Source organism: Zalophus californianus, chromosome 4, assembly GCF_009762305.2.
Source record: "Zalophus californianus isolate mZalCal1 chromosome 4, mZalCal1.pri.v2, whole genome shotgun sequence".
NCBI classification, from domain to species: Eukaryota; Metazoa; Chordata; class Mammalia; order Carnivora; family Otariidae; genus Zalophus; species Zalophus californianus.
Window position 1 is genome coordinate 126815926 of NC_045598.1, and position 27667 is coordinate 126843592.

General features: G+C 34.6%; 1 protein-coding gene across 6 annotated transcripts in view; it reads left to right on the forward strand.

Moving 5' to 3' along the window:
- CSPP1 (centrosome and spindle pole associated protein 1) overlaps window positions 1-27667 on the forward strand; it is a 266222-nt gene that overhangs the window by 186642 nt on the left and 51913 nt on the right. For all 6 annotated transcript variants that reach the window (XM_027570502.2, XM_027570590.2, XM_027570366.2 and 3 more), the window contains 4 exons: window positions 11339-11468; window positions 13275-13422; window positions 22370-22522; window positions 25827-25939. In XM_027570502.2, coding sequence (XP_027426303.2) covers window positions 11339-11468; window positions 13275-13422; window positions 22370-22522; window positions 25827-25939 — 544 coding nt within the window. The remainder of the gene's footprint in view (window positions 1-11338; window positions 11469-13274; window positions 13423-22369; window positions 22523-25826; window positions 25940-27667) is intronic.

Consider the following 27667-nt stretch of genomic DNA (forward strand, 5'->3'; position numbering starts at 1 on the left):
TTTCCGTACAGCTTTGGAGGACGAGAGCGAAAATGGTGGTCTCCCAATCTCTGCCCCAGAGGAGCCGAGAGCCCGGGGCCCCACTCCTCAGTGAGCCCCCAGAGAAAGGCAGTCAATCACTCCTGTCTCCCCGGTCTCCGGCCTCACTCCATGCTCACCCGGCCTGTGACTGAGCGTTTCTATCTCTGGCACACGACCCCGTGTGGAGTCTCCAAACCCAGCGGATCCCTGCGGTGCGCTCCCGCGTTGCTCCTCCCAGGGGAGGAAGGGGAGTCTCCCCGGATCTGCCGCTTGTTGGGTTCCTGCTGGAAGAGCAGTGGCCCGACTGTGCTGCGGATCACGCTTTATGGTAACCCAGAGGTGAGAGCCCACTCCTCGGCTCCCTCTCTGCGGCCGGCTTCCCCGCTCCGATACCTGGGAGCTCTGTCGCACTCAGGCACCCCCAGTCTTCCTGTGACCCCGAGGGTCCTGAGACCACAGTGTTCCAGCGGGGGTTCCACCCCCCGCTTAGCCACTGGAGCGACTTCTCTCAGCGGAGCCAACTTCTCAAAGTTCCGATTTTGTGCTCCACGGCTCTATCACCTGCTGGGAGCAGCTGACGGAGGCTTCCTCCCCTCTCAGTCTGTCTTCCCATATATCGCCTCAGATTCAGTTCTCTGCACGTCCTACCTTCCAGAAAGTGGTCACTTTTCTGTTCAGAGAGTTGCTGCTATTCTTTTCTTTGATCTTCTGTTGAGTTCCTAGGTGTTCAGAGTTGTTTGGTGACTGACTAGCTGAATTCCTGGGACCAGATGAAATTTAGGTCTCCTACTCCTGTGTCATCTTGCTCCTCCTCCCATTTTGATCATTTTAAGTGTGTAGTTCAGTGGTATTAAGTACATTCATATTGTTGTGCAACCATCACCACCACCTGTTTGTAGAACTCTTTTCATTTTGTAAAACTGACTGTACCCATTAAACAACATCTCCCTATTCCCCTCCTCCTGCCCCTTTCTGTCTCTGTCATTTCAACTACTTTAGATACCTCATAGAAGTCAAATCATATGTTCCTCATCTTTTTGTGTCTGGCTTATTTTACTTACCATAATGTTTCAAGGTTAACCCATGTTGTAGCGTAAGTCAGAATTTCCTTCCTTTATAAGGCTGAATAATACTTGATTGCTTATCCATTCATCCATCAATGGGTGCTTGGGTTGCTTCCATGTTTTGGTGTTGCGAATATGCAGCTGTGAATGTGGGTATACAAGTATCTATTCTAGACTCTGCTTTCGGTTCTTTAAAGTATATACTCAGAAGTGGAATTGCTGGATCATATGGTAATTGGTATCAGGTAACCACCATACCGTATTCCACAGCAGCAGTACTATTTTTCATTCCCATCAACTGTACATGAGAGTTCTAAGTTCTCTACCTCCTCACCAACAGTTGTTCTTTCTGTTTTATTTGATAAGAGCCATCCTCATGGATATGAATTATCTCATTGTGATTTTGATTTGTATTTCCTTACAATTACTGATATTGACTGAAGTTTCATGTGCCTATTGACCATTTGTCTGTCTTTGGAGAAATGTCTATTCAAGTCCTTAGTTCATTTTTTAATTGGGTGATTTGTTTTTTTGGTTGATGAATTTTAAGAGTTCCCTATATATTGTGGATATTAATTCCTTATCAGATAAATGAATTGCAAATATTTTCCCCCATTCTTTGTGTTGCCTTTTTACTCTGTTGATAGTATCTAGCAACACTATAGATGCACACAAATTTCTAATCTTCATGAAGTTTAATTTGCCAATTTTTTTTCTTTTTTGACTGTGTCTTTGGTGTCCCATCTAAGAAATCATTGCCAAATCCAATACTGTGAAGCTTTTGCCCTGTTTTCTTCTAAGAGTTTTACAGTTTTTGGTCTTACATTGAGGATTTTGATCCATTTTGAGTTAACTGTGGTATGAAGTGTTATTAAGGGTCCAGCTTCATTCTTCGCATGTGGATATCATTTTCTTAGCATCATTTGTTGAAAATATTGTCCTTTCCCTAATGTTTTGTCATAGCACCCTTGCAAAAATTAATTTACTTTACATGCATGCATTTAGTTCTGACCTTTGTTGATCTATGTCTGTCTATATGTCAGTACCCATGCTGTTTTGATTACTGTAGCTTTGTGGTAAGTTTTAAAATCAGGAAGTGTGAGTCCTGTAGCTTATTCTTTTTCAAAAATTTTTTGACTATTTGGGGTCCCTTGAGAAAATAAAATTTTAATAAGGGTTTTTCTATTTCTGCAAAAAAATCATTGAGATTTAGATAAGGCTTGCATTGAATCTGCACATCACTTTGGGTAGTATTGACAGCAATATTAAGACTTCTAATCCGTAAATGGGGTGCATTTCCATTTATTGTCTTCTTTAATTTCTTTCAGCAATGTTTTAGTTTTCAGTGTATGTACAAGTCTTTCACTGCTGTGGTTAACTTAATTTCTAAGTATTTTGTTCTGTTTGATGCTATTATAAATGGAATTGTTTTTGTAATTTCCTTTTCAGATTGTTCATTGTTTGTGTATAGACATGCAACTGATTATTGTGTGTTAACTTTGTATCCTGCTATTGCTGAATTTGTTTTACTAACAGGTATTTTTTGTAAAATATAAAATACATTTTAATATATATAAAATATAAAATATAAATATATATATAAAATGTAAAATATAAAAAATATAAAAACATTTTATATTTTTTACTAACTTTGTATTTTTTGTGTGGTATCTTCAGAGTTTTCTATATACAAGATCATATCATCAACGAACAGAAATTTACTTCTTACATTCCAATTTGGATGCCTTTTACTTATTTTTCTATCCTAATTGCTCTGGCTAGAACTTCCTGTAATATGTTCAGTAAAAGTAGTGAAAGTGGGTAATTTTTGCCTTGTTCCTGATCTTAGAGGAAAAGCTTTCAGTCTCTTAAATATGGTGTTTATTATGTTGAGGTAGTTTCCTTTTATTTCTAGTTTGTTGAGTGTTTCTATCAAGAAAGATTGTTGAATTTTATCATTCTTTTCTGCACAGTTGAGATGATTATATGCTTTTTTTTCCTTGCTTCATTCTGTTAATGTGGTAAATAATATTGACTGATTTTTGTATGTTAACCATCCTTGTATTCCAGGAATAAATCCACCCCCACCCCAACCATGGTGTTTAATTCTTTTAAAAGGCTTTTGAATTTGGCTTGCTAGTATCTTGTTGAGGATTTTTACATCACTGGTCACAAGCAATAGTAGTCTGTAGTTTTCTTGTAGCATCTTTGTCTGGTTTGGGTATCAGGGTAAATGCTGGCTTCTCAGCATATGTTAGGATGTCTTCCCTCCTCTTCAAGTTTTTGGAAAAGTTTGAGAAGAATTGGTGTTAGTTTTCCTTTGGTAGAATTTATCACTGAAGCCATCAGGGCCATGGCTTTACTCTGTCAGGAAATTTTTCATTAGTGATTCAATTTCCTTACTAGTTGTAGTGTTTCTTTAGTGTAGTCTGTTTCTTTATGGTTTAGTCTTACATCTTAACAATAATAAGTCTCCAATCCATGAATGTGGAATGTCTTTAAAATTATTTGGGGTTTTTTAATTTCTTCCAACAATATTTTGTCACTTTTAGACTGTTTAACTTCTGTTTAATTTATTCCAAAGTATTTAATACTCTTTGGTGTTGTGAATGGAATTGTTCTCTTAATTTCATTTCCATATTATTCATGCTAGTTTGTAGAAATACAGTTGAACTTGGTGTGTTGATCTTGTATCCTGCAACTTCACTGAACTCTTAATTTTAACAGTTTTTAGTGGATTTCTTAGCATTTTCTGTATGCATGATTTTATGTCTTCAGTAAATGAAGATAATTTTATTTCTTCCTTTCCAAACTTATGCCTTTTATTTCTTTTTCTTCTTAATTGTCTTGCTTAGAACCTTCAGTACAATGTTGAACGGACATTATGAGAGTGGATATCTTTATCTTATTCTCATCTTAAGTGGAAGGGATTTATAACCATTAAATGTGATGTTATAGATTTTTTGTAATTGCCTTTATCAGCTTGAGGAAGTTTCCTTCTATTCTTTGTTGATTGTTTTTATCATAAATGATGTTTAGAATTTTAATATATTTCAACATATTTCTAAATTAGAAGTTGAATTTTGCTAGATGCTGCTTCTGCATTTATTGAGATGCTTCAGAGGGTTTTGTTCTTGATTCTATTAATATGGTGTATTATATTGATTTCAGATATTAAATCAACCTTGAATTCCTGTGATAAATCCCACTTGGTCATGAAGTATAATCCTTATGATGTGTTGCTGGATTGTTTAGTTTGCTAATTTTTTGTTGAGGATTTTTACCTGTATATTTATGAGTGATATTAGTCTTTGGTTTTGTTTTTCTTTTGTTAGCTTCCATGGTATATGATTTTCCATGTCTTACCCTCAGTATATTTATTTGAATCTAAGTGTGTCTCTGCACCCTGATCTGTCTCCCTCTACCCCACCAGCCCACCCTTTTCTGCTAGCCTCTGCCTAAATTTACATATAGTGCAACTCTTATTGAGGTAGAATTTTTGTCAGCTATTTTGCTTTTTAAAAAAATACCACTTTTTTGTTTCTCTGTTCCTCTATTAATGCCTTCTTTTATGTTAAATATTTCTTTAAAGATTTTATTGATTGATTGATTGATTTAGAGAGCATGTGCATGTGTCTGCTAACCAGGGGAGGGGCAGAGGAAGAGGAAGAGAGAAACAGACTCCCTGCTGAGCTCGGAGCCTGACACTGATGCGGGGCTTGATCAACCAGTTAGATGCTTAACCAGCTGAGCCACCCAGGCACCATTATGTTAAATACAGCATTCCTTTTTAACTCTCTTTTAGTATGATTTTTCTGGGTTTTTTTTGTGTTTTTGTTACTGATTAAAATTACTGTGTTAATTTAAAAGAACTGAGTTTAGGTCAATATTAATTTAAAATAGTAAAAAGATTTTTCTCCATTGTAATGCCATTCCTTTCCTTTTCCTTGATGCCATTGTTTTCATACAGATTACATCTTTATACATTTAAACTTGTCAACACAGTTTTATAATTCTTTTCATTTCTTGTTCCTCTGTTTCTTTGTGTATTTGTCTTTTAAGTTAGAGAAGAATAGAGTTGCAACTAAAAACGTATTTGTAATATCTTTTATCTTTGCCTACGTGTAGTTACTGTTATTGATGTTTTTTATTTCTTTGTGTTTACTCCAGTTACTCTCAAGTGTTCCTCATTTCAATCTGAAGTGCTCCATTCAATATTATAGTCTGTTAGTGATGACTTCTCTGAGTTTTTACTGAATGGTCTAATTAGCTTTAATGTTCTAATTTTGCTTTTATTTTTGAAGGATAGTTTTCCTGGGTATAGAATTCTTGGTTAAAATTCTTTTTTTCTGTCAGCATTTTGAATGTCATCTCATTGCCTTCTGGTCTTCCTGGTTTCTGATGAGCTGTTAATCTTATTGAAGATCCCTTGTATCTGATGAATTGTTATTTTCTTGCTATTTTCAAGATTCTGTCTTTGTCTTTAGGTAGATTGACTATAATATATATATATATATGTATGGATCTCTGAGTTTTCCTGCTTAGAATTTGATGAGCTATTGGATGTGCTCATTAATGTTTTTCATCAAATTTGGGAAATTTTCAGCTATCATTCAAACATTCTTTATGTCTCTTTGTCTCCTTTCTTTCTGAGATTGCTATTATGTTTATATTGGTATACTTGATGCTGTCCCACAGGGTCTCTGAAATTCTGTCCATTTTTATTCAACATTTTCCCTCTGTTCCTTAGACTGGATAATCTCAAGTGACTTATCTTCAAGTTCAGTGATTGTTCCTTCTGCCTGCTAAAAATCTGTTGTTGAGACCCTCTAGTGAATTTGTCTTTTCAGTTTTTGTACTTCCCAACTCTATAATTTTTTAATAATTTCTGTATAACATTGTTCTCCTTTCCTTTAATTCTTTAGATACGGTTTTCTTTAGTTTTTCCAAGGTATTTGTAATACCTCATTCAGAGTCTTTGTCCAGCAAGTCCAACATGTGGGATTCCTCAGTGACAGTTTATATTGACTGATTTCTTTTTCCTGTATATGGTCCATACTTCCTTGTTCCTTTGCTAGTCTCATATAAATTTTTTTTTGTTATTGAAAACTGAACATTTAAAAATATAAAATGTGGCAATTGTGGAAATCAAATTTTCTCCTTTCCCTAAGGATTATATTGTTCTTTCTATTTGTCATTGTGGCTCTCTTTAACTATTGTGAACTAATTCTGTAGTTTATATTTGTCATGTGGCTACTGATGCCTCTGCTGGGTTAGCTTAATAGTTAGGTCGTGATTGGACAGAGATTTCCTTAAAGGGCCTAAGTTTCCTTCAAAGACTTAAATCTCTAATACTCTTTGTTGAGTGTTTTGTGTTTGTGTTGGGGCATGTTCAGTACAGTACTCCAGCAGTTTTCATCTCTGCTTTAGCCTTTACTTCATTCTAGCACAGAGCCTCAATGCCAGACAGAAGTGAGAGATCAGAGTGTTCTCACAGCTTTTCTGGATATCTGTGTAACTCTGCACATGCATGTGGCTTTCTAGATTCACAGGAATATGTTAGTTTTTCAAGACCATATGGTTATGTTTTCCCCTGATTTTTCTCAGGGGGTCAGGCTTTTGCTTGCCTCAGTGGTTTTGCTGCCACAGCTAACTGTAATGCTGAACAATTGCTGCTAATTGTTTTCTACAAACATTTCATGATAAGAATATTTATACCGATTAAGCTCTAAGTATGTGTTAAATAAAGGCAGGCTTTAAGAATGGAGCTTTTCCAGGTAGCTGCCAGGTAGATCAAAAGTGACACTTTTCTAGATATTGGCTGTTTGGGGAGCTCCAAACCTATTCTACATTTCCAGTGGCAGTGGGCTGCTGGTTTTTACAGCTTCCATTTGTGGCAGGCTGTTGGATTTTAAGGTTTCAGTAGAGTGAATGGGAAGGGGCAGGTTCACATGCCATAAATATTACTGTTCTTAGTGAAAGTTCCTGTCTTTTAATTTTTTAAAACTCTTCTTGGATTGTTGCAAGACTTTCATTAATTTTCAGAATTATAAAGTTGATTTTGGCAGTTTTTAACTTTTCTTTTTTAAGATTTTATTTATTTGACAGAGAGACACAGCGAGAGCAGGAACACAAGCAGGGGGAGTGGGAGAGGGAGAAGCAGGCTTCCCGCTGAGCAGGGAGCCCGATGTGGGACTCGATCCCAGGACCCTGGGATCATGACCTGAGCCGAAGGCAGATGCTTAACGACTGAGCCACCCAGGCGCCCAGCAATTTTTAACTTAAATACTTAATGTATTTAACAATGCTTGAATGGAGTAGCAGATTTTCGGAGGTCCCTACTTTGCCATTGTGGAAGTGTTTCCCAGTTTTAGAACACTCATCTCCGTAAGACCCCTTATGCCCATTTACTGTTAGTTGTGAGTCCTGTGCTCAATGTAGTTGTTTTTTAAATTGTCCTTTTTTCTGTTAATGTTTTTCTGAATGCCACATTAAAAAGTATAAAATTTGAATAAAATAGTAACAGTTAAATAGTGGAATTACCTCCTTAATTTCTTACAAACTATTTCCTAATGTATTTATTTATTTCCAAGCATTTTAACCCAACTAGAGGTGGGAGGAACCTGTGATTCTGTTAACTGTTTTGGTGTGCTCATGATCTATCTTCTTTCCAATGTTTTATTTCTTTAACACATCTTAATTCATAGGTAAAAATGATGTAGGAAAGAGGCTTGTAAGTCTGCCATTCAATTGCCAAAACTGTATTCACTGATTGATGACTTGTCCTTAGGATTTTAATTGTCCAAATTGGGTATACATTTACTAAAACAGTAATAGTCATAATAGTAGCAATTTCAATTTACTGAGTAGTATATGCTGCTGTCATGTCATTGTATACATTATACATTATATCTATCAATATTTGCAACTGGAGGAAATTGGAACTCAGCTATATAAAGTGACTTCCCTAAGTCCTCAGTCAATAAGCAGTTAAGGTAGAAATCTAAAGTAGTTTTGTCTGGCTTCAAAGCCTTAACTCTTTGCCACACTTTAGGAAACTTATCAGAATTACACTGTGTAATGATTTGTGATAACAGAAGAGGTTATAATTATTTTGTAAACCACTGTTTGCCACCTATACAAAGTACTATCTTTTTCATGAGCAAGGTCTCTTCAGGACCAAATTAAAGAGCTTTAGAGCTGAAAAGGATGTTTGTGATTTCTTAACATGAGGTATGTAGGTTTTAGAGAGGCTATATAAATCCATTGAAATATTGTATGCATAATTTTTGTATATGTAAGTTTCTGCAGTGAAAGTAGATAGTTTTTAATCAAATTCTCAAAGGAAATGTCACAGATTCCCTTCCCAAAGGTTAGGAGATACATTGATGGGTGTCTGTAGGTACACTGAAGACCAGATTATCTCCTGTGATTTTGACAGAGTCATCCACTTCTCCAGTTTTGATATTAGCATTGTCCTTAATAACCCCTTTTCACATTCATTTCTTGCATGACAATAAATTTGACTACATTGTCTGTATGGTGCACTTCATTGTCTAGATGATTTCTAAGTAGTAAGAGCTCTGGATCACCAGAGAAAGATGGAAAAAAAGGAAGGAAGAGAGGAAGAGGAGCCCTCATTTGCTGAGGAATCACTACTCCAACTTTACCCAACACTTAGAACCATCTTTGGCACAATTTCCATCCCAGGTCTTATAAGCAGGGCAGGGTTTTAGAGATTCTACTAGTCTTAAGCCATCAATATCATCAGTAAAATCTATAATGACTCATTGAAAAAAGGAAAAAAGCATAAATTTATCTATTTTTTTCTTCTATTTATTTTTTGAATGCTGATAAAATATTAATAGTTTTGCTGAATACAAAGTCAATACATAAAAAGCAGTGTCAAGAAGTGGCAGTTTCTTAAAAAGTTAAACATGCTTACCAGACATCACTTGAGTTGTCCTCTTAGGTATATAGTTAAGAGAAATGTAGATATATGTACACACAAAGATTTGTATGTGAATGTTCATAACAGTATTATTCATAATACTTCTAAGTATAAACAGTTCAAATGTCCATAAATGGATAAACAAAATGCATTATATCCATATAAATGAAATACTATTCAGCCATAAAAAAGAATGAATTCTTTAAAAAAAAATTTTTTTTATTTACATTCAATTTAGTTACCATGTAGTGTATTACTAGTTTCAGGAATAGAATTTAGTGATTCATCAGTTGCATATAACACCCCAGTGCCATTACATCAAGTGGCCTCCTTAATGCCTCTCACCTATTTATCCCATCTCCCCACCTACCTCCCCTCTAGCAACCCTCAGTTTGTTTCCTATGGTTAACGGTCTCTTATGGTTTGCCTCCCTCTCTGTTTTCTGTTTTCCTCTTATTTTTCCTTCCCTTCCCCTATGTTCATCTGTTTTGTTTCTTAAATTCCACATATGAGTGAGATCATATGGTATTTGCCTTTCTCTGACTGACTTATTTCAGTTAGCATAATGCCCTCTAGTTCCATCCACATTGTTGCAAATGGCAAGATTTCATTCTTTTTGATGGCCAAGTAATATTCCGTTGTGTGTATGTACACACACACACACACACCACGTCTTCTTTATCCATTCTTCTGTCTGTGGAAATCTGGGCTCTTTCCATAGTTTGCCTATTATGGACATTGCTGCTATAAACATTGGGGTGCAGGTGCGCCATCGGATCACTATGTTTGTATCCTTTGGATAAATACCTAGTAGTGCAGTTGCTGGCTCATAGGGTAGTTCTATTTTTAACTTTTTGAGGAACCTCCATGCTGTTTTCTGATGTGGCTGCATCAGTTTGCATTCCCACCAACAGTGTAAATGGGTTCCCCTTTCTCTACATTCTCACCAACATCTGATGTTTTCTGACTTGTTAATTTTAGTCATTCTGACTGGTATGAGGTGGTATCTCACTGTGGTTTTGATTTCTATTTCCCTGCTGCCGAGTGATGTGGAGCATTTTTTCATGTGTCTCTTGGCTATTTGTATGTCTTCTTTGGAGAAGTGTCTGTTCATATGTTCTGCCCGTTTTTTGACTGGATTTTTTGTTTTTTGGGGGTGTTTGATAAGTTCTTTTAGATAGTGGAATTTATAGCCAGTTTGTTTTGAGAGATTGGTCTTACTCAGATAAGCCCTTTCAACCTTCTTTATTCATATGTACATGCAGAGCCCGGTGCTCTTAAATAAAAAGTCTAACATCTTTTAGGAACCATTTCCTCTGGCTCTCCTCATCTTTCCTTTTCTTTTTTAAATTTTTTTTGGTGGGGGGGAAGTGGGGAGGGAGGTGGAGAGAGAATCTCCAGCAGGCTCCACAACTAGCTCGGGGCTCGGTCTCATGACCCTGAGATTGTGACCTGAGCCAAAATCAAGAGTTGAACACTTAACCAACCGAGCCACCCAGGCGCCCCATCTTCATCTTTTATCCTCTCATGATCTAGTGTGACAGTATACATAAACATCTGTTTATCCTAATGAAAGATTGCTAATAAATTGGATAAGTTAGATACACAAAAGGGACTCCTTATTTGAAGTGATGATGTTTTTGGAGATGAGAAGCCTCTTGTAGTCTCTTTAATAATTATAGTTTTATTATAAAACTAATATTTGAGTATCTTCTGTAATTAAGATTTTTAAATGTATTGCTTTCTTCAGAGTGGCTGCATTCCTGTATTTAAGGCAAATAGCACTTTTTTGCTTGAGATTTATATAACCATAATATGTTTTAAATTTTTCCTTTTTTGATTCCTTGCAAGTTTTTCAAAAATTTGAGTTTTATTTGGGACAGTCAGTAATTTTATTTTTGAAATGGCTAAGAAGTTAATACTTTATATTAGAGTACATTTATTAAGTAAATTATTAGTTATAATATTGGGAAACTTCTACCATATTGTTATTTCTCTACATTCAGAAAAGTGCATAAGTCATATATATACTGTTTGGTGTATTATCACCAAGTTTTTACCCCCATGTATCTGCCACGTAGGTCAAGAAATAGATCTAATAAATTTGAAAGTTCCATTAATTGTGAAACAGAGACAGTAGAGAAAACTTAGTAAGGGGACATTTACTTAAGGATTTCTCTTTGACCCACAGAGAAACATTTTTCCGTGTTTTTAAATCTACTTAAACGCTGTGCTATTTCAAAGGAGTATTGTATTCTTGCTTTGTCACAGATGGATTAAAATTATTGTGTACTTGATACAGGAATATGGTTGGACAGAATGAACTGAAAATTACGAGTGATCGAGCAATAAATTCAGGATTGTTTTTTGAAGATAAACCAAAGCCTTCAAAACAGTCACTTCAGTCTTACCAAGAAGCTTTGCAGCAACAGGTATTCATTCATTCATTCGTTCATTCAGTGTCGAACATCTTATGTGTTAGCACAGTGGTCCCTTATAACTCAGTTTGGCAGAGGAGAAAACAGTACCAGTCATTTATATTTCAGTATGATAAATTTTGATGCAGATAGATTATAATGCTCTTGGAAGAATAGGATAAGAATAATTGCCTGGCTGTTCGGAGGGCTTCCTGTGTTGTTGATACTTGAACTACATGTTATGCAATGAATAGATTTTAAATTCCTGGCATATATTCAGGGAATGGAAATTGATGTGGGAGAAGGGGCTGAAGTGTTAGATTGTGCTCGATTGTGAAGGATTAACTAATAAGGACTTTTCAGTTTCATCCTGTTCTGGAGAGCCTACGGGAGGAAAGTTTAAGCCAGAGAGTGAAAGGAATAGTTGATGTGAATACCTTTAAGTTTTAGAAGCGTAGCTAGTTGTGATGTATATGATTGGGAAAGAGATATGGCAGAGAAACCTTTCAGTAGACTACTGAGGCAGTCCAGACTGGAGGTAATGAGGCCCTGACCAGATGGGGAAGGTGGGAGGACATCCAGAAGACAACTCTGGGATTTATCGATAGGACTTAGATATAGGGAATGAGAAAGAACAAAGGGCTTGAAGATGATTCTGAATGTTGTAGTCTATGTGAATAATGAGGCTATGAATATGAACTAAGAGAAAAAAGTAGAACACTTTTAGGGAGGAGGATAATGGGTTATATTGTAGTTTGTAATATTTGAAGAGAGTTTACTTCAAAGTAATTGTATCAAATGTATGGGGTTTTCTGGGGAGTATCCATATCTCTGAGAGGATTCTGGGACTCTTGGTAGGTATATATCCATCTGAAGTGCTTTTCTATAAAATTCTATAAAATTTTAAATTGTAGAATTACAACTTTATATTTTGGATGGTAGGTTTCTACAAATAAAAGATTGAATTTATATATCTGTTTTCAAATGAGCATATTAAAAACACTGCTGACAAAACTACATTTCCTAACTCTAGAATTTTATTTCATGTATGAGATGACTTCTTGGCCTTGATGTAGTGGTTGCTTAAATTTTCCATGCATGTGTTTATGATTTGTGTGTGTGTGGAGGGGGGGCGGGGGGGGCCTTATGATTTTAAAAGTAACTTTCCAAAATGTAGATTCTTGTTCATTGCCTATCCATATGTTCCTAGAGACCTAACCTGTGCTTACACTTGTTGATGAGAAGACTGTTTTATATGCTTTCATAAAGTTGTACTTAAAGGAGCCCAGAATTCTCCAAATAGCTTTGAACCTTCAACCTCTTGAATTCTGGGAATGGAGTTTGCCCAGGGAAAAGTAGGTCTGGTGAGAAGTGGGGAGTAGTTTGTGGCTGGCCAGGTCCCATAAAAGGATAGGTGGAAAAGGAAAGTAGGGAGATCCTATTGGTCCTCATGCAGCTGGGGAGGTTAGGGAAGGAGTGGCTCAGGTAGAAGTTGGTGGGAAGGAAGAATTGGTTCAGTCCCAACTGGCATCAGTGGCTGGAAAGCACTCTAGTAGCAATGATGTGAGGGACCAACAGCTATTTATTCTCACCAAGGAAGTGTTTTTAAATTGGGTATTCCATAGATTTGTGATTTCAAATTTTATGGTGAAGCAGATTGTAAAAATAAAAAACCAAAAAAAAAAAACCAAACCAAAACAGAAAAACCCAAACAAAACCAAACTCCAGTTTTTTTCTCTAATAAAAATAAAAACTGATATTAAGACTAAACTTTTTGTATCAGAATACTTGTCAGCACTAATGTTTCTTAACATTATCAAGATTCGGGAAAGAGAAGAAAGAAGGAAGAGAGAACGTGAAGAAAAAGAAGAATATGAAGCTAAATTAGAAGCTGAAATGAGACGTTACAACCCCTGGGGAAAAGGTGGAGGTGGTGCTCCTCTGAGAGATGCAAAAGGAAATCTGATAAGTATGTTATTTCCATTGATCTGTTGTTTTTAAAAGAAACTGAACTATTTTTAAATTTTTAAAAGAATGGGGTGGTAGAAGAAGTGGGAATCATAGCCTGTAAGGCAAGCTCTCTTTTTGTGTAACTTAATGCAAAAGAGATATTTTGTAACACATATAATAACAGGTTAGAAAGTCTTTTTTCTTTGGAGTACTATTGATTTAATTTTGTTGCATGTTTTTCATCCTCTAATAATAATTCAATTGCAGAGAAAAGCTCATGTTAGTTGGCAAGTTTTTACCCAAACTAGTGGTTAGATTTTTAAGAAAACATCCTGGTAAAAATAACAAAACTCTTATTAAATTTTTTTTTTAAGTAGTAAGACATTTTAAATATAAGTGATCTGAAATAGTTGTGGGCTGCAGTATTTCATACACGCCCTGTACCTGCACACTGCAAGGACTCCATTGAAATGTAAAGACCTGATCTCAGAAACTCTCTGGCAGGTTGCAGAATCATATTGATTGGTCTTTAAATTATGTACTCTCAAAAATGTTTGATCTAGAGGGGCACCTGGGTTGCTCAGTCAGTTAAGTGTCCGACTCTTGATTTCAGCTCAGGTCATGATCTCAAGGTCGTGAGATCAAGCCCCACTTTGGGTTCTGTTCTGGGTGTGGAGCCTGTTTAAGATTATCTCTCTCTCTCTGTCTCCCCACCACTGCCTGACCCCCTTCCCCCCGCCATCTTTCACATGCTCTTTCTCCCTGTCTTAAAAAAAAAAAAATGTTTGATCTAGAAACTACAGCAGCCAGCACTTTGAAGAAAAGAGGTCTTACTTATACAACTTGTGATATATATTGGGATGGTCTCTGATTAGCTTTTAGGTAAGAATAAAAATAGACAAAGACAGGTTTTTGAAAATTATTAGAAATGAGAAACGAATAATAGAAACCCATTAAATGGTAAAGATGTAGACTTCATTTTGTTCTTCAGGTATTATACATTATAGGGATAGTTGAGGGATGTAGTCAGAATACTTTCTGGATATTGAGTTATTAAGAGTTCTTAAATATTATGCTTTTGCTTCTTTGTTAAAGATGGCTTTTTAAAAAGATGTATTTGAGACCCACTTAAATTACTAAGATAACTCTTTTCTTCCCAAAGGATTTGTTCCTTTCCTATCTTCACCTCATACTTTGCTCACGGTTTTGAAGACTGGAACTCTTACTCTTTTTATAGATGAGGTGATTTTAGGTGATATATAGATAAACATTGCGTATTTTAAAAGTTAAATGGTTATTTGAATATATATTAGAAAAACACTGGTTTTTCATTTAAGGATAGTGCTATAACATTTCCTTTTAAAGTACAGGTATTAGTTCAGGCATTTAACAGAAAGTGCTTTAACAAACAACCTCTAGGGGCGCCTGGGTGGCTCAGTTGGTTAAGCAACTGCCTTTGGCTCAGGTCATGATCCCCACGTCTCGGGATCGAGTCCTGCATCGGGCTCCCTGCTCAGTGGGGAGTCTGCTCTCCCTCTGACCCTACCCCCTCTTGTGCTCGCTCTCGCGCTCTTTCTCTCTCTCTCTCAAATAAATAAATAAAATCTTAAAACAACAACAACAACAAAAAACGAACAACCCCTAATTATCAGAGGCTCGAGGCTTAGGTTTAAGGCAATTAAAGTTACTTCTCACTTACGTCACAGTCTGATGCTGTTTGGGTGGTTCTCCTCCAAGAGGTGACTCAGGAATCCAGGGCTCTTCTCTTGTGTCATTCCTCCACTTTGAAATCCTGTAATTCGAGCAGCCAAACAGGGTTCAGTGGTGGGAGATTGAGTTGAGAGTTTTGTGGGGACTCTGGCCAAAAGTGGAGGGAATATTGCTTTGTCTTTGCTCCAATATTCAGGCCTAATTATGAGGAGACATAATTATAGTGCCTAGGAGGAGGATATGAAATTGATAAGCATCTAGTCAAGTCTTTGCTGCAGTGAATTTAAATTGTGAATTGATAGAAACATAGTAGTTACTAGGAAGGAGGTGCTTAAATGACCGAAACTTTGGTAAACACTGGAATAGAATAATTTCCTAGGACTTTCAAGCTTGCCTCTAAGATTATTTCCAGTCCACATAATAGAATTAAGTTGTTCTGTATGTGTTTAGTTGGCGTAAAGGAGTGGGATGAAGGTGGGTTATTGAATTATAAAATACTGTTTTAGAATTGTTTGACCTCACAGTAAAGAAGCAAACTTTTCTGTGGTTTTCATTTTTAACAGTAATGTTTACTTTGCTTATTTAATTCTACTGTCATGCCATGTGATAGAAAAGTATACTATTTTATCAAATACAGTGTAACTCTTTTTTAAATGGTATTTTCAAAGCAGGTAACTCATCCCTTAAAGAGTGTCAGTTTGTTTGTGACTGATATATTTTAGAGAGGGAGGGAGAGGAGGGAATGTAATTTTTCTGTTATATTTGAAATATGTAGTAAAGATCTATATTCTACTTTACTTCGTGTAATGACTGAGATCATATAACTTCTGTACTTTCTGTTGGCCAACATTAATTGGGCTGCTGGCTTTTCTAGTTACTCCTGTTTTATCTTTGATCTTTTATTACAAAGAAGTTAAGGAAATTTAATGTTCATCCTTATCTTAGCTCTCTAGGGAAGGTCTCTATAAGGAGAAGTAGTTATTAATAAATATTAACCCATATAACTGGAATAGCATCAGCCCCCTTTTTTTTGTGCATCAACCCTTTTAAAGTAAATATCTCTCATTTTTATTATTTGTACGACACTCAAAATCTGTTTCTTTTCTCATCTCTCTATTCATTAAAGTTCTTTTTTCAAGTTCCTATTAAAAAAACAAACTGTTCTAATGACTTTCAATGGTTGAATGAATAAACTGTGGTACATTCGTACCATGGATTGCTACCGAGCAATTAAAAGAATTAACTATTGATGCACATAATAACTTGAAAGACTCTTCAAAGAAATTTTGCTAAGTGAAAGAAGCCCCTCTCTAATGGTTACATACGTGTATATTCTTAAGATGATTATAAGGATGGTGATGTTACATGAATCTATCATATGTTAAAATTCTTAAAAATTACTCCAAAAAAATCAATAAAAATTAAAAAATACTTTGAAAGATAGCAGAAGTATCTCATAGTTCTAACTGATTAATAGATTATGCGTTTCTTCACATATATTTGATTAAGTATTTGTATTTCTTTTATGTATTGTATTTGCCCCAGTTAGACTTATGTTTGTTTTTATGTTGATTATTGAGACACAATTTGCATATGACAAAATTCATCCTTTTTTAAGTGTATCATTCAGTGAGTTTTGACAGCTGATTCTAGCAGCTACTGCCGCAATCAAGATATAGAACATTTCCAATTTATCCAACCTTATATACCCTTGCCAACCTCTGATCTGCATTCTGACACAATAGTATTGCCTTTGTGTCTTTTTTTTCTTAGTTTTAATGATTTATCCACGTTGTGTATGTCTGTAGTTTACTTCTTTTTATTACTGAATAGGATTCTACTATGTGGAGGTACCATAATTGTTTATCCTTTTACCAGTTGATGGATTTTTGGCTTGTTTACAATTTAAGGCTGTTATAAATAAAGCTGTTACAAACGTTCGCCTTCAGGTCTTTATGTGCATATAAATTTTCATTTTCCATAGAAATGGAACTCCTGGAACATATAGTAATAAGTGTATATTTAACTTTGTTAGAAACCTCTAGAACATTTTCCAAAGTGGTTGTGCCATTTTGCATTCTTACCAGCAAAGCGTAAGATTTCTGGTTGCATTGCCTCCTCATCAGCCCTTGTATTTAGCCTTTCTATTAAATAGATAGGATATCTCATTGTGTTTTTTTTTTTAACTTCTTATTTTGAAATAATTCAAGACTTAGGGAAGAGTTGCAGAGATATAGGGTGTACCCTTCACCTAGCTTCCCATGATGTTAACATCTTCCATAATCTAGTGTAGTGTCCCAAATGAGAAATTAAAATTTTAATTTAATGAGATCTCATTTCCCATGCCACACAATTTATCCCTTTCAAATATATAATTCGGGGATGCCTGGGTAGCTCAGTTGGTTGAGCATCTGCCTTTGGCTTGAGTCATGATCCTAGGGTCCTTGGATCGAGCCCCACATCAGGCTCCTCGCTTGGCGGGGGAGCCTGCTTTTCCCTCTGCCTGTAGCTCCTCCTGCTTGTGCGCTCTCTCTCTCTTTCTCTCTCTCTCACAAATAAGTAAATAAAATCTTTAAAGAAAATAAAATATACAATTCAGCAGTTTTTAGTATATTCACAAAGTTGTGCTACAATCACACAATTTTAGAACATTTTGTACGTTGAATTGCCTTGATACACTTGTTGAAAATCAGTTGACCATAAAATTATTTATGGACTCTTATGTTGTGTTCCATTGATCTAGATGTCTATCCTTATGCCCATATCATACTCTCTTGATTACTGTAGCTTTGTAGTAAGTTTTGAAATTGAGAAGTGTGAGTCCTCCAACTTTGTTCTTCTTTTTCAAGATTGTTTTGTCTACTTCCCTTGCATTTTCATATAAATTTTACTATCATTTTGTCAACCTCAACAAAAAAATGTGGGATTTTCATTGGGATTGCATTTACAAAAAGATCAATTTGGGACAGCCAGCATCTTAACTATATTGAATCTTTTGATTGATGAATGTGGAATATTTATCTACTTATTACTCTTAGTTAATATCTTTTAGCAATATTTTGCAGTTTTCAGATATTGTAATATATTTTGTTAGTTTTTTTTTGTAGGTTCTTTGGAATTTTTTAGACAATCATGTTATCTGCAAACAGTTTTACTTCTTCCTTTCCAATCTGATTGCCTTTTAGTTATTTGCTTGTGTTTTGCACTTGTTTGGAACTCCAGTACAATGATTAGAAATCATGAGAACAGATAACCTTGTCTTGTCCGATTTTAGGTGGGAAGCATTCAGTCTTTTCACCAGTGTAATGTTGACTGTAGGTTTTTTGTAGATTGTTTTTTTTTTTAATCAGGTCTAGGACGTTCTCTTCTATTCCTGCTCTTCTATTCCTTTTCACATGAGTATATGTTGAATTTTGTCAAGTGCTTTTCTACATCTTTTGAAATGATAATTTCATCTTTCTTACTCTGTCGCTATAGGGTGAATTACATTGACTAATTTTTTAAAAAAAGATTTTATTTATTTATTTGGCAGAGAGATAGCACAAGTAGGCAGAGCAGCAGGCAGAGGGAGAGGGAGAGACCTGATGTGGGGCTCGATCCCAGGACCCTGGGGTCATGACCTGAGTCAAAGTCAGTTTAACTGACTGAGCCACTCAGGCGCCCCACACTGACTAATTTTTTTAAATGTTGAGCCACTCTTTTATCCTGGTATCAACCCTAGTTAGTCATATTTTATTGTTTTTCTTTTTTAATTTCTTATTGTAGGATTTGATTTGCTAATATTTAGTTAGAGATCTTTGCATCTAGGCTCATACCCTTGTCTGTTTTTCTTATAATGTTGTTGTCCGGTTTTGGTATCAGGATGATGCTGGCTTCACAGATAGGAGTTGGGAAAAGTTTCCTCTTTTGTTGCTAGAATTTACCAGTGAAGCCACCTGGGCTGGGAATTTTCTTTTGGGGAAGTTTTTAAACCATGAATTCAACTTCTTTAGTACATAAAGATATCAGTTTATCTATTTCTTCTTGTGTGAACTTTTGTGGTTTGAATCATTAAAGGAATTTATCCATTTTATTTAAATTTTTCAATTTATTGGCATAAAATTATTCACAGTATTCTTTAATGTCTGTATATAGGATCTACAGTGATAGTTTCTCTTTTATTCCTGATATTTGTAATTTGTTTATTCTTTTTTTCTTAGCCAATCTTGCTGGAGGCTTATTCATTTTTTTGATCTTTTCATAGAACCAGCTCTGGTTTTCATTGATTTTCTCTGTTGTTGTTCTTTTCCTGTTTCATTTATTTTTCCTCTTATCTTTACGATTTTCTTCCTGTAGTTTGCTTTGTACTTAATTTTCTTTTTCTGTTTTCTCAATGTACAAGCTTAATGATTTGATTTCTTTTCTAATACATGCATTTAAAAATGCTATAAATTTCCTTTTGAGTACTGCTTTAACTGTAGCACAAATTTTGATATGTGGTATTTTCATTTCCACTCAACTAACTTTTCTAATTTTGTGATTTTTCTTTGACCCATTAATTATTTAGACATGAGTTTTTAAAATTTCCATATATTTGGTAACTTTCTTTTATTCACTTCTAGTGTACTCTTTTGTTCAGACAATATACTTTTTTCATTTTAATATTTTTAAATTCATGAGATTTATTTTATGGACTGCCAGTTAGATTTTTATTTGTCTTAGAGACTGATCTTTATAAGTTAAGTATGTATATTTTAATTTTGAAATATGTATTATTAGTCAAATTAGGGTTGGAAATTTTCTTTAGTTCTTTGAATTGATTTATAGAAGAGTTTGTATATCAATCATGATCGCTGGATAATCTTGGGCCTATAGAAATATTTTCAACCATTTTCTTTATGTTTTGGTACTTTCATCAAACAACAGCTAACTTATAAAATTAATTTTATGAGGTGCCTGGATAGGTAGTCAGTTGAGTGTCTGACTCTTGATGTTGGCTCAGGTCATGATATCAGGGTCGTGGGATCGAGCCTCAGGGTGGGCTCTGCGCTCAGACAGGAGTCTGCTTCTCTTTCTCTCTCTCGCTCTCCCCCTCTCCCTGATCATGCACGTGCACGCTTGCTCTCCCTCTCTCTAAAATCAATAGTCAATCTTTAAAAAATAAATTTTAATTTCAAAGTATTTAGGTTTATAAAAAAAACAATAAAGTAAGGAGTGAAAAAAATTTAAGTATTGTTTACCTGTAGCTATCACATAATTTAGTCCTGGTCTGATAAATTGTTCAGAGAGTAGAATTATTTTCCCATTCATTAATCTGTAATATTTTCTTTTGTTATTCTGTTCTTTGTAGAATTATTCTGTAATGCTAGCAATTTTATATTAGGTGATATGATGGTGTACATTTGAAATAAAGGCTGTTTTTCAGTGACATCTTTGCAATTGGCAAATTATACTCTTCACTAAAGTGCGTTTTTAAATTTTGATTTTTAGCTGATTTCAAACCTTTTATTTTACCACCTCACAGAAAGATAGACAAGGAGTAACCAGTTAATCGATAGTCTTTTGCAATAAATAGCAATATGGACTTGTCTTGATTGCTTAGTCTGATAGTCTTAAATAATTATGTACTCTGCTGACATCAATTTTCTTTTTATATAAATACATTGACTTATCTAATTGAGAGGACTGTGTATAATCACAATAGTAAAGTAAAACATGTTATTCATTTTGAAGTTTATTATAGTGTTTGTTTACTTATAAGATATTTATATCTTAATTTATGGTTGTGTAAATGATTATCAAAATGAGATTGCCTTCCCTGAGCATTCATTAGTTTGGTAACAGACCTCTGGTTTTCATCTTAGAAGGAGTGAGCTTGATATACCATACTCTTCTAATAGAAACTGGAAGAATACTGTATATATTGTTATTCATAGTGACTTCTCACTTATATAGAGAGATTTTATGCTGTTCTAGTGAATTTTGGATGATGAGATATTGATTTCCCATTTGAGTTCTTTTGTGTAATTTGGTGACTTTTTAGGGACCGCAGCTATTAGTTCATGACCTCAACTTTATCGTCATGTTTCTGTTTGCATTTACCTCCCATATCCAGATAGATCCCAGGATTTGGTGATGATTGCAGGAGCACTTAGCTAATTTTTCCTTACCAATTCTTGGCAGTTAGCAGTTCTTTTGCAGTCAGTTTCTCTGTGATTTCAGCTAGTCCCTTACTATCCCAATTGTTTTATGGAGAAGAAGTATTTTTTATTTTGTTACAGCTTTAGAGTTCTGTAGTCATTCAGGTCTGTTTTTAATATTGACTTGTTGTTTGACCTGATTCTGTGTGCTCAGATTTTTGTGATGTGTATGTGGTATCTATTGCTGTGTGACAGATTACCCAATATGTAATGTGTTAATTTAACAAATATTCATTATCTTGTGGTTCTGTGAGTCAGTAATTTGTGAATGGGTTAGCTGGTTATTTCTGTCTCACGGTCTTTGATGAGTTTGGAATCCAAAATGTCAGCCAGGGTTATAGTCATATGAAGGCTTGACTGAAACTGGAGAATCCATTTTCAATACGGCTCCCTCACATGGCTCAAGAAGCCTCAGTTTCTTGCCATGTGGGCCTTTCCATGGGGCTCCATCAGTGCCCTTATGATATAGTAGCTGACTTTCTTCAGAGTAAGTGATCTAGTAGATAAAGCAAAGTGGAAACCATAATGTCTTTTATGAAGTAGCCTGGAAGTCATATGGCATCACCCTGCAATATTTTGTTCAGAAGAAGTGAGTTACTGACTCTGGCTTATGCTTAAAGGGAGGGGAATTGAACTCCATCTTTTAAGGGAGGACCATCAAAAGAGTTTATGGATGTATTTTAAAACTCTGCACTACATGATTATATTTTTCTCATTACGAATGCTAATGAAGTTGGGTAAATTTCGCTATGACTTGTTTTGAATTGTTGCTGTTCTGTATTAAAAAAATTCCAACTTCTTAACTAACATAGATATGAATATAATTTTTATGGGTTGTCAAAGATCTAACATTCTTAAGGTCTCTACTGATTTTGAGTTTATTTTATAAGGTTATTTTTTGAAAATCTTACAAGTTTTAATAATTCTGTTTCTATTTTCAGGGCACCAAGATACCATTGAATTATTCCAACTCTGTCCTATTTTTTTCTCTCTGGTTCTCTACTTTAAAAAATGTATTAAACATACTAATTACAAAAATGTATTTGTTGAAATAAATGGCTTATTTTTCCCTCTTAGCTGATTTGAATAGGATGCACAGACAAAATATAGATGCCTACCATAACCCAGATGCAAGAACATATGAAGATAAAAGGGCTGTTGTATCTCTAAACCAAAATTTAGCCACCTCAAATGCTGAGAACCTAGAAGATTCTACGAATAAAAACTCAGGTTTTTAATCACATTCTATTTTTTTTGTTTGTTTACATTTCTAAAGTTGTTCAGTAACATTTCTCTTCTCTTGCCTGACAAAGGTCATATTGTGATTTTGAGAACTTGGTTACACTGAGTCAGAAAGCATAACACGTTATTCATGTTATTTACAATACCTTTTCTTAAGTATTTTGAAAAAAAGCGAATAGGGAAATATACTTTGCTTTTTAACACTATGTGTTTCTTCTCAGCTTTATAACTTATGTATGCTTTAGCTACTGCTAAAATTTTTATTTTGCTGGTGGGAGGACTTAAAATCACATAGTCTCTTTACACATATACAGACAAATAGTCTCTTGCTGCTTATACCCGTAACTATTTGAACTAGTGAAAATGCATCAGATGTGATATGATATATTGTACAAAGAAATTGCTTATTTTTATTTGTTATACTTTATTTTTATTTTAATTGTTAATTTTATTTTTTGCTTATTTTGTAATCATTTGCCCTGTCTTGTAAAACCACAAAGGACAAAGAAATGAAGTTTAATTTTTTTAAAAGTTTAATTTGATGTCCCTTTTTTAAGCAATATCTTTGATTTGCTATCAAACAACATCCTTTAATTAAAGGTTCTATACATAGAAAATTATTCAGTAGCTTTCTTTATGACTTGGCAGGGAAAGTTGTCATCTTCTTTATCAAGTGTATATGAAAATATGTTACATATTTTAAAATCAAAGGAAGTTTAAAGGACATATCTATCACTTTGCACTATATTTTGATGCCTGTAGAAGTAACCATTTATTTACTACAAATTCTGCTTTTGTACTTCCACTAAAGTTTTGATTTTAGACTACTAAAGAACTTATATTAGAAAGTCTTCCCAAAATATCCCTGACTGATCATATAGTCTTCAAAATTGATTTTTAAATTTTTAACCCATATGACTGCCTGGCCAAACAGGCAGATTAAATAGGGAGCTGTGATTAGAATCACCAACCTTTCATCTTTCACGCCTTTGATGGTAGCGCTAATCCCTATGCCCTTTTTGAACATTTTAGGAGATGTGCTACTTGTCATTTCCGTGGACAGCCTGTACCACTGTTGGATCTCTAATTACGAGGAAGTGCTTTCTTACTTTGATCTACAATAGATTTTTACCTAGTGGATCCAGTCTTCATTTTTGAAGCACTACAATTGAATTTTTTTTATTGTATATAATTATTAATTTGGCTTCCACTCTTTGTAATAGTTCATTGTGCAGTAAAAACACCTTTCATTTTATTGAAGGGAATTTTGACTTCTTTTTGATACATCATTATTTTTCTCTTCATTTATTTCTAGTAGTCTGTATTGAGATCCCAGTTCTACATACTCCTTCTCTATCTTTTTCTTCCACACCTGGTATTGTTTGTAGTTCTGTCTTCACCCAGAACTTTATCATATTAATAAGGATTTAAGCATCTAGCTCTGCTTATCAAGCAAAAACACTGGAAAAAAATCAGGTTTCTATGACCCTTTCCAAGGAAAACACACAAACTTGATGATTGAACATGTACAGCAGAATTTACTGCCTGTTGTCTTTCTCTACACTCCCAGGGTTTTAGTGCTGTTATTGTGGGCAGGTGCTTTCGTTTAAGAAGTCATACAAACTCATGAAGTGCTAAAATGTCCCCTTTTTTTGTGTATTGAAGTTCCCTAAGAATTAACCTAAGATAGACTTTCTGAATGCAAGAAACCATCCAGTCACCTAATTTGTTGCTGTGCTAGCATTTATGTGTGTGAGTGTATGTTTATATATGTATATGTGTGTTTACACATACACATACATATGTGGCATTTGATATTTTAAAGGCCTTAGGGAACTTGAATATATCTGAAAATTGAATGTTACAATGTGTGCTTAAAAGTTCATTATCCTTTCATGTTTTCTCTTCATTAGACCTGTTTGAGGCCTTTCCTAAAGTTCATTGTTTTTCTTTTACTTTCTGGTTCTAGAATGAAGCACCATATTTATGAAGTCCATACTAATTTGACTTAAACTTAGTGTTTAGCTTATTATGATACCTAGATATATTTCCATAGGTTAGAGCATGTGTTTCTCCATGATTTTATTTTTGTAATTTATTTTTTAAAGATCTTATTTTTAAAAACTTAATTTTGTTTTGCTTATCTGCTTTTTCACTATAACATTTGATTTTCTGCTGATCTATTCAAATAAGCATTAATACTTAAACACAAGGCAAAATAGGCCTAAGTGGCAGCGAAACTGCAAGGCATGAGTGAGAGAAAGATATGCTTTAGATTGATGGTATAAAGACTGAGTCAGTAACTAAAAAATAATATAAAAAGTTATATGAGGCTTAAATTTAAACATATTTTTCCTGCATTTAAGGAGAGACTCCTGGGGTATAATTATTTTTCAGGTTGCCTTTATGAAATCATTTAATCCTTCCCCAGAATGTATAATTCTATTTATAGGAACATATAGCATATTTTTATTCTTCATGTTTATATCCTGTTACTTTAATAGAATTTTTAAATAAAAATTATTGCAGTGATAAAGAATCATTCTAATTTGTAAAAAGTGTTTTCAGAGCTGGCTTTCTAATCTATTGTGAACCATAGATGGAAAGACTTTTGGAATTACTGATTTTCTAAAACAAATTTTTTAATATATGTATACATACTAGATTTTAATATATAATTAAGCATATTCTTAAGAAAAGGGTATTTACAGGGGCACCTGGGTGGCTCAGTTGTTAAGCCTCTGCCTTCAGCTCAGGTCGTGATCCCAGAGTCCTGGGATCGAGCCCCGCATCGGGCTCCCTGCTCAGTGGGTAGCCTGCTTTCCCTCTCCCACTCCCCCTGCTTGTGTTCCCTCTCTTGCTGTCTGTCTCTGTCAAATAAATAAATAAAATCTTAAAAAAAAAAAAAAAGAAAAGGGTATTTACATAAGAACTTAAATGTACTTTTTTTCTTTATATAAGTTTTACTTTAAAGTCTGTGCTGCAGTGAAAGTTGTTTAGGCTCCTACCTTTTGTTTCCTTGGTGTCTTTTAGATATAGATATAAATTTTTCAACTATATATTTTTGTTTCATCATTTTTCTTTACTCGTTACTTTTCATCTGGTCTTCAGATTCTAATCTCAGCCTTCCTCTTCTGATTTTTGACCTCTGGTCTTCCGTAGTTAGCACGTTTATTTAGTAGCAAACTTTATTTTTAAATTTATTTTTATTTAGTAGCAAACTTTATTCTTTAACCTTTATATTTTCTAACCATCGAGTAATGGTATGTTTTTGCAAAATTTCTCTTTCAAGGTTATATGCAACCACAGAGCTCTCCTTTTGCTCGGGGAAATATATTTTGTGAGCCTCCAACTGAACTTCAGATTAAACAGCAAGAATTATACAAGAATTTTCTTCGTTTTCAGGTGAAGTGCTTATTTTATCATAGTTTCAAAGTTTTGTTAGAATTGTAATAAACTAAACTTGAAAAGATTTTACTCACAGGATAAAGAATAAATTCTAAAATACCTCCACAGTTATTTAAGATAACTAATTTACATCAGATATAGGTAGTACTAAAATGATTTTTCATTTATATCTGAGAAAGGAATATGGAGACATGTTAGGCATGCCAGTTGTCTTACTCTTTTTTCTTTTTTATTATTAACATATACTGTATTATTTGTTTCAGGGGTACAGGTCTGTGATTCATCAGTCTTACAGAATTCACAGCCCCACTCACCATAGCACATACTCTCCCCAATGTCCATCTCTTTTCTAAACTTTATTAAATCATTGTTAAAGAATGCTGACATTTCTAAAACTGAATGATTTAATAAAATATTTGCTTTTTAGACATAGAATGAATATTTCTAGATGCTTATGTGTTAGTAGAAAATCAATAGTTTTTTTCCAAATGATATATTCTTGACTCAGTATAGTTTATAAATTATTAAAAATCAGATGTAATCACATTTTGCAATTATTTGCCTCATTTATGCATGTAAGCAAATAGCATTTAAAAATAGTGGAAATGCTCAAAGTAAGACACTTGAGTGAGTATCCAGCGTTTATTAAGCAAACAATTATTGAATACCCATACTGTGTCTACTCCTGTGCTGAATACTAGGGGTGGAGCCTGAGGTGAAAGAGAAGGACTCACAATTTCTTCTTTTCTCACCGCCACACCCCTTTCCCACCCACCCTTAATATCCCATTATCAGATTAACCCTGTGGTCTGGGTGGTCTTCCTTTGATATGACTTCTCATGTTATGCTTCGCTACTCAAAAACTGGTAGTAGCTTTTCTTTCCTACAGAAAATACTCAGATTCCTTAGTCTGACACCTAAAGCTATCCAGTCTAATCCCAAACTCTTAAATTCTTCTTAAAAATGTTCTACTCAAATATGTCCTCTTTCTAATCCTAATTATTGTGGACTCTTCAATAAGGCAGTGATGTAATGGATATGCTCTTGAGGGTGACTGATCTGGCATTAGTCTTTAAGATGTATTTTTCGAGGATTTAAAAGATTGGAAGCAAGGGTATTTTACTAGACGGGCAACAATGGAAATGGATGGAAATGGAAAGACCTTTGTAAGGATCGACAGAATGAATAGAGATAATGAATGTAAGAGAGTGGCATCAGAAGTCCTTACGGTACTGGCCACTCATGTAGCAGCTGATTGAGGGTCACAGAGTCACCTACTGAACTTGAAATGCCCTGTGGTATACTGCCCATAATGACAGCAAGTCAAAATTATGTAACTCCTATTATACTTAACAAGTGTTAGCATGGTTTAGGGTAGAATTCAGGGGGGAAAACAGTCTTGAAATTATATAGCCTTTTATTATTTTGAAGGTACTTTTGCATATAGTATCTCATTAATCTTCAAACTTGCCGAGGAAGGTATTACTATTTCTGTTTTATGACATGCAACTAAAACCCAGGCTAAGACGCTTACCCACGGTGGCAGAGCCAGCATATTGAACCCAGGTCTCCTGACTTTAAGTACAATACACAATACACACTTATATTTCTAGACGGTTCTAAGAGTCTTTCCCTCTGGAAAAAAGTAGTAATAGGGGAAGTTTGACTATATCAGTTTTAGAGTAAGTTTAGGTGAATGGATTGCTCTCGAATGGTGGCTTACAT